This window comes from Desmodus rotundus, chromosome 11 (genome assembly GCF_022682495.2).
Source record: "Desmodus rotundus isolate HL8 chromosome 11, HLdesRot8A.1, whole genome shotgun sequence".
Taxonomy (NCBI): domain Eukaryota; kingdom Metazoa; phylum Chordata; class Mammalia; order Chiroptera; family Phyllostomidae; genus Desmodus; species Desmodus rotundus.
Genome location: NC_071397.1, coordinates 93,176,592 through 93,194,781, shown reverse-complemented (window position 1 = coordinate 93,194,781; position 18,190 = coordinate 93,176,592). Strand labels below are relative to the sequence as shown.

Sequence of the window (18,190 nt, the reverse complement as noted above, 5' to 3'; positions counted from 1 at the left end):
TTTGGCTTGAGAGGCCTTACCATTTATCAAGTTCTCCATCCTGTGATTTTTGAGAATTCGTGAATTCTATTGCAGTCTATTTTTCTCTTATTAAAAAGCAGTAAGGTAAAACTTCAGTGGTAAGAAGGGATAATGCAGAGAAGAATCGAGACCTGCAAAGCCAAGGCCACCTGGAGACCAGCGGGTGACAGGGGATTGGTTCATGGCACTCACCAACAGGTGACTCTCCCACCCTTGACGGATCCAAGGCTCAACACAATCGCATATCATTCTACAATCTTTGGGAGCTCTGAAATATTTAAATCCAGAGATGTTCAACCTGCAAATGACACAAGACTTCCGTATTTGCTTTTACAGGCTCTGTTATCAGTGAAACAGGAAAAAGAGATCCAGATGAAAATGATCGTGACCAGAGGGGAGTCTGTCCTGCAGAGCACCTCTCCGGAAGGCATCCCTGCTCTTCAGCAGCAGCTGCAGAGTGTGAAGGACATGTGGGCTTCCCTTCTGTCTGCGGGGATCCGTTGCAAAAGGTAAGAGAAACTGAAGCCCACTGCTGTAGAGCCAATGCTGACAGATCAATGTAGTCACTTAGCAGCACCCTGTCCCTGGGGCAGGGACTCGCTAGTGCGCTCTCTCGCTCTCTCTCTCTCTCTCTCCCCCTGGCTCCTTCCCTCCCTCCTTCCTTCCCTTTACATCTTATTAGAACAAAAGAAACTGGCAAGAACAGACTTACACTTAGGTTATTTGCAATACTATGCCTTGTTTAATATAAAACTACATGTTTAGTTTTTTTCACTGCTTAAAAAGTAAAATGATAGATAAATGTTTCATCATGTAAAGATACATCAGTTAAAGCCAAGTAGTTTCCTTGGGAGATCACTCCGGGAAACACCAGTTGGGGATGGGAAATAGAGATGAGGAAGGCATGTGGGCAGCTGGAATTGAATCCTGCCAGGCATTGCTGGGAGCCAGAGCAGAACAGGCATCTGGGAGTTACCCTACTGAAGAATAGGGCAGCAGAAACTCCCAGGAGTCGGGAGGGCATTTGCAGGCTGCTCCCAGGGGCACCAGTCCCTGCTGCTTCTTGCCTACATAGCCCTGAAGCTGAGGGGGCACAGGGACCAGAGCGTGCCCTCAGGCTGAGAGAACAGGGAGCTGGCCATGTGCTGCAGTGCTGTGGTCCGGGTACACCTGGGTGGAACACCCAGAGCATGGCAGTAAAATCAGGCACAAATGATCAAGGGAGTTAAAAATATATCCTCCGTATTGAGAGAGGGAGGTCCTTATTTATCTGTAAGGGAAATAGGCAGGTTTTAATAATTAGACCAATTCAGGAAATGTTACCTTATTTTTCCACTGTAATTCTCTGATTTTACATCTCATGTAAGGTAGTAAACTGTACTTGTTCTTGCTCACGTCTCCCTTCCTTCTTTTATTAATTCCTTCTCCCCTCTCCTCTGACCGTGTCCTACTCATGCTGATGGAGTTAAGTACTGAGTCCCTCCCCACCCAGAGTCTTGTTTGGCTCCATAAAAGCCTCACTCCATGGAATTCTCCGGGTTGTGCCCTAAAGCCTTTCCCAGTGTGTCCTGGGGCCTGATTCCTGATGCCAGGTTTCATATATCCAGTCCCACTTTCTGCCTGTTGTTCTGGACTTAACTGCCCTTGGCCTCCGGAAGCTATGCTTGCCAGGGACCCAGATTTGATCTGCCCAGGCTATCTAGGGTACCACAGGCCCAGCCCCGTCCTGGCCCACAGACGCACTTCCTGTGGTTGGAGTGGATAGAGCAGACACCACCCCGGGATCCCACTGACAAGGCTTCTCAGTATAGACTGTTGTCCTTTCAAATACCTTTCAGTCAACTGGAAGGAGCGCTGTCTAAGTGGACAAGCTATCAGGACGACGTTCGACAGTTTTCCGGTTGGATGGACAGTGTGGAAGCCAGCCTGGACGAATCGGAAAGGCAGCACGCGGAACTGCGGGACAAAGCGGCTGCCCTGGGAAAGGCCAAGGTGGGGGCTGGATTGCAGATGCCAGTTGTTCCCTGACGGGCTTCTTCGGAATGCCGCAGTCACGCAAAAAAATGTGGTTACCTGGACGATGAGATAGGGCTCTACACAGAAGAAAACGATTGGGGCCTTAAATTCAAATGGCTTCTGTGAAAATTTTGTCTTCCAGGAAAACCATAATCATCCATGTTTTATGACACAGACCATTTCAAATTTGGCAACTTGTAATATCTTTAGCCTGCTCATCCTCAGGAAGTAAAAATGCTTTGTTTTGTTTTAATACACCCTTTTGTATTTCTGCTTTTGTGCATTTGTCATAAGGCTCCTACCAGTACAGTAGTACATATGAAGATTTTTGAATAGATACCCCGGTAAATATTAGGGATGTGTTCCCAAATCTTTATTGATAGTAGTATTCCAACAATAAAGCACACACACATACATCTAGAGATGGGTGGCCCATTTATCTATCTATCTACAAATAGATAACCTGAGATCACTTGTCAACTATACAGTTAAAATACCTTACTGTTATCAGCATCATCGATACGATGGTATTTGTGGGAACGTCTTGATTATTTTTTAAATGTTCTCTAGTTATTAAATGAAGAAGTGCTGAGTCACAGCAGCTTGCTGGAAACCATTGAACTCAAAGGGGCTGGCATGGCGGAGCACTACGTCACACAGTTAGAATTCCAGGATCTGCAGGAGCGATACAGGGGCATCCAGGAGCGGGCCAAGGTACGTCCCAGCAGGTTCCCTGCAGACTCACTCTCTGAAGCTGGGATGTTGGAGCAGTGCTTCCTTAAAGACTCATTCATTTCTGGAAATGACAGATTTACGAGTGCAGATAGAAGAAAATGAGATCGCAGATAGCAAACTAAATTGTAGTACTTTAAGATAAACCACTGGCAAAACCAAGCGAAAACTTTCAAATATTTTAGTACATGAAAGTTACTGAAAGAAAATATGTCTCGACTAAGCATCCCTAGAAATTTATAAGGAAGATTTATGAATACATTTGCATGGCTGGTACTGAGAGTTTACTAAAGCAGGCAATCTTTATCAACAATATCATTCTTCATTTAGGCCTCACGAATAAAATAAAAGTAACTTTTCAAACCACATCCTACTTCATTAGACAAAGTACATGGAAAAATAAATCCACAGTGAGCCCAAATCCTTACTTAAGCTACAATGTAAGAATTTTAGTTTCCTTCATAAGCAACAGTGTATTTTTATGACATGTGAAGTTACTTCACTTTTTTGGCATGTCAGTGTTACACTTCATAAGCAATTCAGAGATCAGGAAGTTAATTCAACAAAATGATCTTTACAACTTCTTTTAATCCTGATAATATTTTTGGTATTTTTGCACAAATCTTGAATCTTCATTCTTCTAGGAAACCATTTTCCAATGATTTAATAAGCATGCTTTTCTAAAATTCCAACAGAGAATTCTTACAGGACATTGACTGCATGTAGTATTGTATTCCCATCTTAATCATCTTAAATGCTAATACTAGGATGCAGTAATGAAGTCTGAAAAACTAGTTCGCCTGCACCAGGAGTATCAGAGAGACCTCAGGGCGTTTGAAGTGTGGCTGGGGCAAGAACAAGAAAAGCTGGAGCAATACTCAGTTCTTGAAGGTGATACCCATACTCACGAAACAGCATTGCGGGATCTTCAGGTAAAGTTTGTTTTATCCTAAAACAGAGGAATTTTCATTCTGAATATGGAATCATTCTTTTAAGCAATGAGAAGTTAACATGGCCTTGAATCCTATACACAGCTGATACATGTTTTAAATGAGACTCTAGTAAGGTCTGATCTAGAGCATTCTGGGACCTCAGTGGTATACGCGGGCCAAGATCATTTAGTAGGTCGTTTAAACCTGGTGAGACTGGAACTTGAAGAATTTGTTCAGATGCTATGGTGGTCTGTGACAGGAATGGCTGGTGGTCTAACTGATGGTATTGACTGGCCCACCCTGCCCATTGGTTCTTAAAGGACTCAGTTAGATAGGGGACATAGCATCCAGAGTCCACAGAATGTGATGCTCCTTAAAGTCAGACTGGCGGCACCATCTTGGGCCATCTGGTTTCAACCACAACTTCCATCGGTGAGGAGAGAGGTCCGAGGTCAGAGTCCCAGAAGAGGGAATTAGAGGCACTAAGAGAGTGCGGGTGCCCAGGAAACAGGCTGTGATTCTGGGCGAGATGGCAGACCTAGTGGGAAAGCAGTCCTAACCACTTGTTTACTCATGCAGCATGTATTGAATACCCAATACAGTGCAGACACTGGGCTAATGACTGCAGGTAACAATTACTAAATATTATCTCTGCCTTCAAGGAACTGTAATCTAGTGAGAAATGTAGATTCATAGTTTATTTAAGAAACTCATCCATTCTGCTTTAAGGTCGTAGGGTACTCTGGTCTGCCAGGTTTAGCTGTCGTCATTTATTTTAGTAGAGTTGTCTCTGTTTTTGCTGAATAACCCTTTTCGGCACTTCACTTCAGGCACTCTTGGCAAAGGCCAATGCTGAGCTCTCTAGGCTTCTGTGTGGGAACTGGGCCAGTAAGTTACTTGCCTGCCGCACATGTTTCCCTTGTTGCGGTCAGAAGAAAATATTTCACTTCGGTCTGTAGTTATGTGGCCCGGACCTAACCTCTCAACTCACCACACATTAATTCTTACATGGTCTTGTAATGAGTCATCACAAGGTTGAAAGGGAGGTAAGATGATAGAGGCAGATAAAAGCAGTGAAGAACCGTGATGTTCCAACTGCATAGCACACCGTCTCCAGGACCTTGACGTCCCCAGCCACGCACGGTAGTGTGGGGATGGCCGGCCAGCCATGGGGACCACGTTCACAAATTGTTTTGTATAAACTGAAGGCCAATAGAACATAGTGGCCTTTTAAACTATTGAACCATATTTTTCTTTCAGGATGAATACTTAAAATATGGGCCACATAAGAATTTATATAACACAGTGATGATGTGTATCATAGCAAAAGCAGTTGTAAAATGTGGAAAGGGTGATATATTGGGGAGAGTAATAACTTAGGGCAAAGATCAGTAAACAACAGCCCAGAGCCACAGTGCCTGTATTTAAATAAAGTTTGATGGAAACACAGACACGCCCATTCATTTATGTACCACTTGTTGCTACTTCGGAACTACCATGGCAGACTTCAGGAGATGCAGCAGAGACCGTATGGCCCACAAAGCCTAAAATACGTGCTATCCAGCCCTTTATAGAAAATGTTTGCCGACTCCTGAAATAACGAAGGAGATTAAAAGTGTAAAACTAACTTTAAAAAATTTAAGAACTTTGGAATAAAATTTCTGTTCGTGGCTGTTTTGATTACTATTTCACCACATATATTGTTCTCTTCCATTTACATATTCACATTACGTTGTTCTTGAAAGTGACCTCCTACCGAGGAAAAATGAATCCATTAGTTTGTACCCTATGAGATTGCTATCTTTGCAGGTCAAAATAGTCAGGTACCAGCAATTTCAAATGGTTTCAACCAATATTAAATATTTTTACAGTACCGTATTTTGACTAAAACTCTTGGTACTTTTAACATACTTGATGGGTTTTGACTTGGCTCCTTTCAACTTGAGTTGATCAGATCAAGTATCAGTGTCCACCTTTTTAACGTAAGAGATTCAAGTATTTAATGTTGTTTTGCCAGTATCTTTAGAGACATGAGTTTTTCTTTTTCATAAATTATAGTTGGTACTCTCCAAGACTTGGTTTATACTGAGCTTGTGAGGTAAATCTTTGGGGCTTATTCTTTGGTGGAGGCAAATGTATTGCTCTTGGGAGCATCCATTCGGCAGTTGTGATAATTCAACCTCCCATTACCCTCTGGGAAAACTTTCCTTGGCCCACCCATTCCCTAGAGCACAGCTTTGGCAAAGTGTCCCTTCTTAGCAAAAAGAGGGCCCATTGTTCCTGTCTGAGCTACGGGTGTAACACTGATTTTATGCAATCAGTGCCAAGCAAGAAGCCTTAGGTTTTTAAACAGATTACGAGCCATAAAAGGCCTAGGTATTTCTTTTAAACAATAGCCCTTTAATCACAAGTGTTTTTGCCTAAAAGCTGAAGAGTCAAAATTCACAAGCTGTTTCTAAGATGATTGAGACAAATATTACTGTGTGTGTGTTATTTGTGTGTGTGCATGTTTTTTGATTATTTTAATAGGAAGTATTTGCAAACCTTTCTCCTGACTTGGGAGATAATATTTCGTGTTAGGTTGTTTTGTATAAGATGATAAAATCATTCTTTTCTATATGAGGTTCAAGATGGCACAGTTGGCTTGGGTGAGACACAATAACCTGTGCAGGTGTAAGCTATGAATGACGTGTGACAGCGTCCCTGTCCCCTGCAGGAGCTGCAGGTTCACTGCGCCGAGGGGCAGGCACTGTTGAATTCCGTGCTGCACACCAGGGAGGAGGTGATACCGTCGGGCATCCCCCAGACGGAGGATCGGGCTTTGGAGTCTCTGCGGCAGGACTGGCAGGCTTACCAGCAGAGACTGTCGGAGACCCGAGCTCAGTTCAATAATGTCGTCAACAAATTGAGACTGATGGAACAGAAGTTTCAGCAAGTAGACGAATGGCTGAAAACGCTGGAGGAGAAAGCGAGTCTCAGGACTGGACGGCAGTCTAACCGGGCAGCCAAGGAGACACAGTTACATCAGATGAAGGTAAATCAGTGCACATTCCTGACCTTGGTCAAAGAAGCAGTTGCCTTACGGAGTTGGTTTCATTAAGATATTTAGTAATTTGTTTTATCCAAGGTGTCGATTTGCAAAATCTTCTGCTCGAAAAGAAAGTTAACATAAATTACAATGGAGCATTCTAACAGCAATTTTGAACAAAATCTTAAATTTGCCTTTCATAAAATAAAATTTAATGAAATATTTTATATTTTTCCTATACCCTATGACCTTGCTTTGTAAAGGTACATAAATGCTAATATTGTAATCATTTAAGTGAATTGTTCTGATTTGAAATCGCTCCAATTAAGTGTATTGAAGTAATACTTGGTATTTAGTTTTATTCTAATTTTCATGCAAATTTGATGCACGTGATCAAAATAATGCTTAGGCCTTTAGAATTTTCTTCATTATCCCTCTAGTTTAAAATTTATCTAAGTACAAAAGAAGATATAAAAATACGCCACTCTATTTTAAAATTTTTGAACAGAATTGTAATATATTCAGAAAAGTACTCAGACTCAAAGAGTACAGCTTTTATCTGTAATCATATTTTTCACAAAGGGTATATATGATACATTTTCAAAATTATATCAGAATAAATACAATCTAAACATACACTGGAATCATTCCCTATTAATACAGTTATATCTACATAAAACTTTATGTTTTTTGAACCTAAGTATAATATATACAAAAAATGACCCCAAATCAAGAGTACATAATTTTTATGACATTGTTGGAATACAATTTTTTATGAAGGTTAAATACATATTTTCAAAATTGTATCTCAGAATAGAAATATTCTAAACATGCACTGGAATCATTTCCTGGTCAGAAGATACACGTATCTGTCTTACTCAGCAGTGCCTAAGACTAAACCTTTCCTCGCACTCTTTCCGTCATCTCAGAAGTGGCAGGAAGAAATCACCTCTTCCAGGGACGAAGTGGAGGAGGTGGGAGCCAGAGCTCAGGAGATCCTGGACGAGCGCCACGTGAGCAGCCGCCTGGGCTGCCAGGCCACCCAGCTGACTTCCAGATACCAGGCCCTCCTTCTCCAAGTGCTGGTGAGCCGGCCACCAGCTGCCCCTGCAGGCCAGCCCACTTCCCAAGCCAGAATGCCCCTCCTTTCATTCCTTTCTTTCATGAAGGCACTGGCCCAGGTCTTTAATCCACCATTCAATTTTGTTTCTTTTTTTCCAAAGGAACAAATAAAATTCCTGGAGGAAGAGATCCAGAGTTTGGAGGAGGCCGAATTATCCCTAAGTTGCTATTCTGATTGGTATAGCTCTACTCATAAAAACTTCAAGAATGTGGCTGCCAAAATTGATAAAGTAGATAAAGTGATGATGGGGAAAAAAATGAAGACGTTGGAGGTAGGCTTGCCTGCATCAGGCTTGTCTCCCAACCTTAAGTCTTTCACTGGTCTGCTGCATCCTCCCACTTAGCTCTTGGGAGGCGCAGGCTCATCCCTGCCCAGCGTGATGGGGGGTCCTTGGCTCATCACTTCACTTCAGATACTAAGCTCTTGAAGGCCAAAATCAGACTTTTATTTATTGGTGAGGTGATCTCATTTGAATGACTTAGCCATGACGGTTCATGAAATTTTACCTAAATTCCAATTTAACACTTGAAAAAATTAGGACAAAAAATGTATCTTGAATTCATGGCACTGTGTGTTGACAGTTGTAACTCGGATCTCTAGGGACATTGCTGAGATAGGAGAAACACCAAGGCCTTTCTTACGTCACTGGTTTGGAAATCATCTATTGACAGAGATGTTTTAAAACCTATATTGATGTAAATAAAAGAGGATTTCTGATTCCTGGCAGGTCAAAACTGGTTATAAACTTCAAAAACATATTTTAAGGGGCAATAGTGGACTCAAGAATGGGGTTGAAAGTCTTTTCTCTAAAAAAAAGGAAATAAGGTTAACTCAGTATCTGCTCCCCCTTCACTCTCTTTCTCAGGGTTTGCTAAAAGACATGGAGAAAGGCCACAGTTTGCTGAAATCAGCCCGAGAGAAAGGAGAGAAGGCTCTGGAATTCCTGGAGGATGGAGAGGCCAACACTTTAAGAAACGAGATTCATGGTCATGTGGAACAGCTGAAGGAGCTGACCAGCACTGTTCGGAAAGAGCACATGACTGTGGAAAAAGGCCTTCATTTAGCAAAGGAGTTCTCAGATAAATATAAAGCACTCACTCAGTGGATAACAGAATACCAAGAAATCCTACATCTTCCTGAAGAGCCCAAAATGGAATTATATGAGAAAAAAGCTCAATTATCTAAATACAAGGTAGTGTGTTGTTACTCATGGACAAATGCAGGAGGAGCATATATATAGGGACTGAATGGGAGGGAATGATTCCTGGTGTGTCACTCTTAGTCGGGGCTGGAAAACACCCCTAACATGTCTGTCCTACTGGGGGTAAGTGATGTAGATGGACGTACTGCATCAAAGTTATGTTTCCAACCAGGAATCACACGCGCCCTATATTCAAAGATTGTATCGCTACAGGGAGAGCTATTCCCACAGTGCGATGCAGGTAGAAGGCTCCTCCAGGTACGCCTTCCTGGCATCAGGATCTCACGCCTGTAGATTTTATTTGTTTCAGGTAGTCTTCCCTTACCTTTGGCCTATAAGCTGACCTACGGTAAATTTAAAGTGAGATACCATGTTTGTAAGAAAACATGTTCCAATTAACCAACTATAGCTAAACATCTTAGAAATTAATTTTTCAAAGAATAAATGATGGTGTGACTATAGCTACCTGTACAAGATAGAGATATTTCACCCGTTCACATTTTTTAAGCAATTATGGAAGTTTATATGTGGAATAATTTGTGTTCTAAATTTGACCTGAGTGATCACACAATAGTCGTTAAGAATTGTGTGATGACTAACGTCAAGGAGTTCCCTGTCAGAAGCTTCTTCTTCCTGCAGCCAATGTGTCTAATCCAATCCTTGGCTTTTCTACCAAATCCGACAGCTTATCAGTCACTGAATCACTGAATTCTTGATATATTCCAATAGTCCTGTGGGCCTGCACAGCAGCCTCACAGCTGGAATTTGTTTCCCTAACTTTACACGCACCTCAAGCTGCAGTGAGCATCATGAACTCAAGATAAAAAGACAGTGCCTCGTTTTGTGTCTCTTTTTCTCTGCTGAAAGGAATGGGTTGGAAGCCGGAAATAGAAATTGTGTTAAACGTAGCCAAAGGCAGCTCTTTTCCATACTTACCTTTCCACGCTACTGGATGTGTGACCCTCTGTTTAAAAACTCTATCAGCCATAAAAAAACATTTCCTTTAATGTTTTCCATGTACAGAGTTATAAAGTAGGTTAAGTATCAGATCTTGTGGTATACTCACCTTGACCACATGGGTGAGCTCCCTCTCTCTCTTTTCTTTGTAATTCAAGTCACTTCAACAAATAGTGCTGTCCTATGACCCGTCAGTAAAATCAGTGCGAGAAAAGGGTGAAGCTCTTCTGGAACTGGTGCAGGATGGCACTTTGAAGGACAAAGTGGATAAGCTTCAAAGCGATTACCAGGACCTCTGCAGTGCGGGAAAGGTGAGGAGACATCAGGAACTCAGTACAAAATGTGTTTATTTGCCAAAAAGGGGACCTTGACTCCTTTTTCTCTGTCAGGAAAATCTAAGGGCTGGGATGGATCCGTATTTTTCCTTCCATTCAGATGGCATAATGACTTTTTTGGGGGATCCTAATAATTTTGTGATATATGTAACCCTATGTGATATATGTAACCCTATGTGATATATGTACTCTAGGAGTTGCACTGGGTTTTTGAAAATGTAAAACGGTTTCGAGTAGTTTCTTTGGCTTCTAAGTCACCTGTGATGGGCACCTCGCTTCACAGGAGCACGTTCGCAGTCTGGAGGCGAAGGTCAAAGACCACGAAGATTACAACGGTGAGCTCCAGGAAGTGGAGAGGTGGCTGCTGCAGATGTCAGGCAGGCTGGTGGCGCCCGACCTCATGGAGACCGGCAGCCTGGAGACAATCACCCAGCAACTGGCCCACCACAAGGTGCGTCTGGTCTCTCAAGAGCCGAGATATGCAGGGTGGCTTCCACAGCTTTGCCTGTGTGTGTGTGTGCATGCGTGCGCGCACATCTCTGGATTATAATGTTTGACGTTAAAGGCAGTTAGTGAGTCCCAAGGATATCTAATAATTGAGAACAGTGAAATCCAATATTGAAGTGAATCAGTAATAGTTGAATCCTGGCATTCAACTCTGAACACCTTGTAGCATTCTTCCAGCTAATAGTTTCTTATTGCAGAATTTAATCTTTATGGAGTCATTTATCAAAGAGATTACCTTTAATTTAGAAAAGTACAGCCAAAGATAGGATACAGGAATAGTGATCAGAAAGTCTGAATTCTAGCCAGACTCCCTCCTGTCTAGCTGGGAGAACTTAGCATCTCTGAGCCTCCTTTTTTTTGTAAAGAGCGATAATGAGACCAGCCCCATCACAGAGCTGTATGGACATCACAGGAGATAATTCCTGTGAAAACATTTTGTCAGCCACAAACTATGGTACTGATACGAGGTGCTCTTATCTTTCTTAATGTGTATCTTAGTAACTGTATGTGCCAGATAGCAGATGTCATGTGATCACAATGTAATGGAGCAGTTTTGCTGACCTCGAGAAACTGAATTTTAGTCATGATGTACTTAAGGTCTAGTATGTGTCCTAGGAAAGCCGTTAACACTCCTGGGGTTCAGGATTTCTATCTGTAGGAGAAAGTTTCATTTAGGAAATATGAATATGAGACTCATTACATGGTAGAGGCTATTAGGCACCGAGGCAATACCCTGAATAACCTCAAGATACGGTGACTCTATTCCAACTCGAAGACCAAAGGTTCTTTTCAATATGGTGTGTGTAATAACCATTCAGTGTGTGTAATAACCATTCAGTGTGTGTAATAACCATTCAGTGTATGTAATAATCATTTATCTTGCCTAAATGATAAAACTCTTTCAAAAATATCATTAAACAGTGAAATTTTAATCTTAAACTTTCTGTTTAACGAATAGTTTATTTAAAGACTAAAAATTGCATTATGAGAACTCTATTTCTTTTTCTAGGCAACGATGGAAGAAATTGCTGGCTTCGAAGACCGTTTGAACAACCTTAAAATTAAAGGCGACAATTTGATCAGCCAGTGTGCAGAACACCTCCAGGCGAAGCTTAAACAAAATGTGCACGCCCACCTGCAGGGCACCAAGGACAGTTACTCGGCCATCTGCAGTACAGCCCAGAGGGTGAGTGCCACTGGCTTGTTCTAGAATGACTGTGAATCAGGGAGAAAGCCTGTGCCATCTAGAGGTTTGTGAAAATAGTGTTGCTGCTTTGGTCTTCGGGATAGTTTCAGGGTGTGTCCAGACAGGAGCAAAGATTTCAGTCTCTCTGTGGACACAGAACGAACACAGTATTGTATGTTTGATCGAGGTGACAAGGCAGTGAATTTCAGATATTTGCTTTTGCCCAATCCTTTTATTCATCAATCAATATCAAGTTTATTTGAATTTTGTTTTTTATTTTAAATTGAACATCACTAATACTTTTTTCTAATTTCCCACTTATTCTATAATACCCAAATAAGTTTACCTGTAATTTGCAGAATAATTAATTTTTTAACTCTATGCAGCCTAGGTTCTATTCTAATTTAATATTTTTATGCACTCATATAGAAATTGATAAAAAGAATAAGTATCAATTTTGAGTTATACTTTAAAGGGTGTAAAGAGTTATACTAAAATGGAATCCCTAATGTTATAGAAATAAGTCTAAGATGGATAAGAATTGCCCTTTTAACAAAAATTAAGTACACCAGGTTAGGGAGGCTTTCAGCCACTATTCCTTCAGATGGGTTCTCAATCCCTTGCTCTCTCTCTTCTCCTTCTGGTACCCCTATGGTGCGGGTATTGTTATGCTTGATGTCGTCTTGAGGTCCCTTAGACTTTCCTCATTTTTTAAAAAATTCTTTTTTCTTTTTGTTGCTCTGATTGGGTGTTTTCTGTTCTCTTGTCCTCTAAATTGCTGGTTCAGTCCTCTACTTCATCCAACCTGCTGTTACTTCCTTCTGGTCTATTGTTCATTTCAGGTGTGGCATTCTTTCTTTCTCACTGGTTCTTTGTTATGGATTCTACGTCCTTCTTCATGCCTACTCTCTCTTTAAGTTCTCACCGAGACCATCCCTTCTTCCCCTGAGGTCCTTGAGCATCCTTGTGACTATTCTTTTGAACTCTGTATCTGTTATCTCGGTTGCTTCTATTTCATTTAATTCTTTCTCTGGAAATTTCTCTAGTCCTTTCCTTTGGGACATGTTTCTTTGTCTCCCCATTTTGCCTACTTTTTTGTGTGTGTCTCTGTGTATTCACTACACACAAGAATAAACTCAAAATGGATTCAAGATTTAAATGTAAGACTGAAACCATAAAAAATTTTAGAAGGAAACATAGGCATGAAACTCTCAGACATTCCTCGTAGCAATATTTTTTCTGCTAGATCTCCTTGGGCAAGAGAAATAAAGAAGAACTTTTACAAAATGGGGCTATATGAAACTAAAGGCCGAAACATCTCAGTCGGAGAAATACTGTTCATCTTTTCATGACATGGCACTTCGTTTTTAGTTTCTAGCTTAAACAAAACTGCAGTTGGTATCCCATCATGGAGAAACTACAAAAACTCTGATTTATGTTTGATAATTTACGTCAGTGATTTTATGTATTCTAACACAATTCCAGAGTTCCTTTAACGCTGCCCACATTCTCCTTCCCTAGTCAGGATAGTATATGGGCATGTGTGGGTTGAGAAGTTACAAACTGGGGATGACAATGTGCTTTGCAACCTTTTGGAGCACATGAAAACTCCACATGCATTGTGTTGGGGAGTCCTGGGGGAGAAATCAGTCTCAGTGGACTTGCGGATGCATTTCATCCGATTCCAGTGGTGTTCGTAGAGGTACGAGACAGCTCTCACCGCGGCAGCACGGTTGTTCGTTTCAGGTGTACCAGAGTCTGGAACATGAACTTCAGAAGCACGTGAGTCGACAAGACACCCTGCAGCAGTGCCAGGCCTGGCTGTCTGCGGTCCAGCCAGACTTAAAGCCAAGCCCACACCCACCTCTGAGCAGGGCAGAAGCCGTGAAGCAGGTAGGGGACTCCTGGAAATTCATGTTCATGTGATATATTCAGACATGCAATGAAAACATGTTAAGTGCTTATTATGTGCCAAACTGGGCTGGCTGCTGGGGATATAAAAGTACAGGCACAGCGATTATATTGGGCTGTACTGACTGCACATTGCAGATACTGCATTTTTACAAAGTGAAAAAAAGATTATGACTCACTGCAGGCTCAGATGATGGTCGGCATTTGGGGGCAGTATTGTTTAATTAAGCCGTGTACATTTTTTTAGACATAGTGCTTTTGTTTACTTAGTAGACCACAGTGTAGGGTACATAAAACTTTTATATGCACTGAGAAACCAGAAACTCTGTGTGATTTGCTTTATTGGGGCAGGCACTTTGCTGAATTTACAGTCCCTCCGAGCTGTGCCTCTCTAAGTAAGGCCCAAGTCTGGCTGTAGTTGTTGGCTTGTTTGGATGTGTGACTGGAAAATTTCACTTCTGGCTCCATGACAACCTCTGACGGTGTCTCACCGGGCAGACTTTGACAGCGTGCAGTGGCATTTTGGTCACGGTGTCCCCCACCTGGTAAACAATAAACGTGTGATGATAATATACCTCCCACGACCATGAGAAAATGACACACTAATCTGATTCCATTGAGAATGGGTATGTTTTTTATAAGGCATGCCATGTGAATTTGGGGGAATGGGAAAAAGTACTGCCAGATTTGTCCTTGAAATTGATTTTAGCAAAAGTCTTTTGCGGCTGTTTTGTCACTGACAATCTATAAGCTACTCCCAATGCTCTTGGAATCAAGTCAATATCAATCTTAAGTCGCTATTAGATTTAAGTTACTAATACATGTCATTTACAACAAGGGTTGTGAATACTGAACACAGCAAAATTATTTTTGAAATGTTAACAAAATAGTGCAAATGGTACAAAGACTTGCAGTCTAAATATAACGTGCATCTTTTTCATTCTGACAAGTGTTCTTTTGTTTGTTTGTTTGTTTGTTTGTTTTTTAAGGTCAAGCACTTCAGAGCTTTGCAGAAACAGTCAAGGACCTACTTAGACCTTCTTTGCTCCATGTGCGACCTGTCAAACTCTTCAGTGAAAACCACAGCAAAAGATATTCAACAAACAGAGGAAATGGTACCATGTTTAAAACCCACATTGCATTTGCCCATTGTATTATATTCTCTTGTTTGAATGTTAGAGGTGACTTTTAAAGAAAATATCTCCTTGAGTTATTCTTGCTACAAAGCTCCTATGGTGATTATGATAGATATTTGAATTTCAACTAAGTCACAGCAAAATAAGCACACTCTGATCCTGATGTCACTGAACTGGAACTGAAACATTTAGTCTCATTGATCTGCTCATCAATATACTTCTTTTCTCTTCTTTTTTCTCAGTTTCCATTCTCTTTTCCTGTTTCCCATTCATTTTTTTGTTTTCTCCTTTCCATGTTTTTCTGTAGGTAATACTTAATATGGAGGGGGTACCTGCTCCCTGCTTTATGTTAGGGGTGGCAAAGAGCCTACTCAAGCATTGGCAGTGGCTGAGTGTGGTGTCAGAAGGATTCTGAAGCTCCATCTAGCCTCCTTGGAAATGCTGTGATGAACTAGCAGTACCCATCCACAGCAGACAGATGGCAGCACAGGGCCATGTGTTTGGTGCTGCTGCCTTAAACTCTTAACATTTTTGGGTTTAAAAGAAAAATAAGATGTAGTTTTGGTTTTTAATTGATTAGATATTTACAGAATAGTAAAATCACCCAAAGCAAGAAATGTCTTAAAATAATGTAGGTTTTTCACTTGTGTATTATCAAATCAAATCTGTCTTTAATTCATATGTTTTTACAGAAATGATTTATTGAAATAAATTATATGGTTACAAAAACCAGTGAAATGGATAAAATATATTTAACACATGAATAACGCAATTTTACAAGAAGTAACCACAAATGCACAATACAGAACAATATAAGTCTTTTCCAGTTAACTGCAAGACTAAATTCATGAGTTAGTCAGATGTTGAAAACACCCAGTGTGAAAAACCATCAGGGCAACTTTTGACCTGATAAATTTTTAAAACTTCTTTTTAACTGATTAAAATCATATGACATCTCTTACACATGGAAAGTCCTTGGAAAACCTACATATAAAAAGAAAATCTACTTTTCTTGGGGCAAATAATTCTTTGTGGATGTATCATGGAGCGTGTGCATGTGAGCGCACATGTGTACATGTGTGTCGGCCTGTGGACACGGATAGGCTGAAGGCTCGCCTCTCCGATTCATTGGGCATACGTGTTTCCGTCTACTGCTGCTGACTTCTGGCTCTGTGTTCTCTCAAGATCGAAGAGAGGCTTGTCCAGGCACAGAACTTAACTCAGGGCTGGGAAGAGATCAAGCACATGAAGGCTGAGCTGTGGATTTACCTCCAGGACGCCGATCAGCAGCTGCAGAATATGAAGCGGAGGCACTCGGAACTGGAGCTCAATATTGCACAGAACATGGTTTCCCAAGTAAAGGTAGGAATTAATGGGTCCCCAGGGAAGACGGAGAAGGCCAAGATGGGTGTGTGTCCATCAGTCCTTAAACGTTAGCTTAGCTACTTAAGGAATAAGGTAGAATCTGGACAACCTTCACGTGGTGTCAGGACAGGACAGATCAGAGAGTAACCTTCTCTAAAGTACAGCAGAGAGCATGTAGTCAGTAATAATATAAAAAGGAAGTACGGTGTCAGGTGCACACCACACGTATGAGGGGGTCATTTTGGAAGTTACATAAATGTCTGACCACTGTTTTATACACCTGAAACCGGTGTAATATTGAATGTCAACTGTGATAGAAATATAAAAGTAATAATTAAGAGAAGAAAGCACACATTCACATATTTTATTGGAGTTCCAGTTGGTCAGTTGCATCAACAGACACCCACTCTGCACTTTGACCCTGAAGGAGGCAGCTGTGCCTCAGCTGACAGCACCAGAAACCTCAGCTGCCGCACTCACACAAACCCTGTGAGTCATCTTTCCATCACAGCACTGTCGAAACTGCAGGGCTGCCCAGGAACCGATTAATCATACACATATTTAATGTGCAAGATATATATTAGCTAATGTATAGTTAATTTAAAATGTAATAGACATATAATTGCTAGTCTACAGTTACACGTAATTTGATAGAAGATGATGTGAACTAGGGTGGAAGCTGAACCAGATTTTTAACCAACTTTAAGGCTTGTGTTTCTCTCTGTGAGAGTGAGCCATTTATAGTTTCTACTGAAATATTGTTTGCGTATGTAGAAGAAAACACGATGACAGAAAAGAGAGATGACATATTTGTTTTCTCAAAAGCATGAACTTCAGAAGTTTTTAGGAAACGAAGGCTGCACTTTAATATATTAAGACATTAACTTTTCCCTTAGTGAATGTAATATTGTTTCACATTTCTCAGTTTTTCTTTATACTGTTGAAAATTACACAATAAAATAAAATGCCACCATGACCATTTGGTCCTTACACACTTGGAAATTTATATTGATACAAAATTATCATACAGGTATGATACTTTTTAGTTTCTCTTCCTCCCTGATGACTCATTCATTATACAGCCTTCAGTTATTTCAAGTATTAGATGTATTACATCTATGCTTCACTCTTTATTTATTGGGAGTTAATTACATGTTAGTTATTTGTCATTGTCCTTTAGGATTTTGTCAAGAAACTGCAGTGCAAACAGGCAGCAGTGGCTGCTATCACAGAGCAGGTGGATGCATTAACCGAGAAGCGGGAGTCTCCTGAACACAAGGAAATCAGCCATTTGAACGACCAGTGGCTAGATCTGTGCCGCCAGTCCACCCACCTGTGTCTGCAAAGGGAAGAGGACCTTCAGAGGACGAGAGAGTACCATGACCGCATGAATGCCGTGGAAGTGTTCCTGGAAAAATTTACTACAGAATGGGACAACTTAGCCAGGTAACCGCCATTCTGCAGTGAGTCACCGAGACACGACGCCAGGAGTGTCTTCATTTCCACACAAACGTAAAAGGCCTGCCTTAGGTTTTCAACAGCTGTTGTCTATCACTATTAATGTTGCCAAAACAGGTTAAGAAACTCATGTTGTCGTGTGAGCTGTGCTACTCCTTGCTCAGTGTTCACTTGGCCAGCGGGTGAAGGAGAAATGTTTGAAAACAGCACCGTTTTTCTCTGCGACCTTCAAGAATATTGCAAGCCTGTTTCAAATGCTGTTTAATGACCAATTGTGGTACT

General features: G+C 41.1%; 1 protein-coding gene across 2 annotated transcripts in view; it reads left to right on the top strand.

Annotated features, from left to right (window-relative positions):
- The window catches only part of SYNE1 (spectrin repeat containing nuclear envelope protein 1), a 389,799-nt gene that overhangs the window by 203,580 nt on the left and 168,029 nt on the right, over nt 1-18,190 (top strand). For both annotated transcript variants that reach the window (XM_045188911.3, XM_053914376.1), the window contains 15 exons: nt 358-530; nt 1,860-2,013; nt 2,608-2,751; nt 3,537-3,701; nt 6,418-6,735; nt 7,659-7,814; nt 7,953-8,123; nt 8,718-9,044; nt 10,169-10,321; nt 10,629-10,796; nt 11,862-12,038; nt 13,785-13,931; nt 14,939-15,064; nt 16,271-16,447; nt 17,631-17,896. In XM_045188911.3, the coding sequence (XP_045044846.2) occupies nt 358-530; nt 1,860-2,013; nt 2,608-2,751; nt 3,537-3,701; nt 6,418-6,735; nt 7,659-7,814; nt 7,953-8,123; nt 8,718-9,044; nt 10,169-10,321; nt 10,629-10,796; nt 11,862-12,038; nt 13,785-13,931; nt 14,939-15,064; nt 16,271-16,447; nt 17,631-17,896 (2,822 nt within the window). The remainder of the gene's footprint in view (nt 1-357; nt 531-1,859; nt 2,014-2,607; nt 2,752-3,536; nt 3,702-6,417; nt 6,736-7,658; nt 7,815-7,952; nt 8,124-8,717; nt 9,045-10,168; nt 10,322-10,628; nt 10,797-11,861; nt 12,039-13,784; nt 13,932-14,938; nt 15,065-16,270; nt 16,448-17,630; nt 17,897-18,190) is intronic.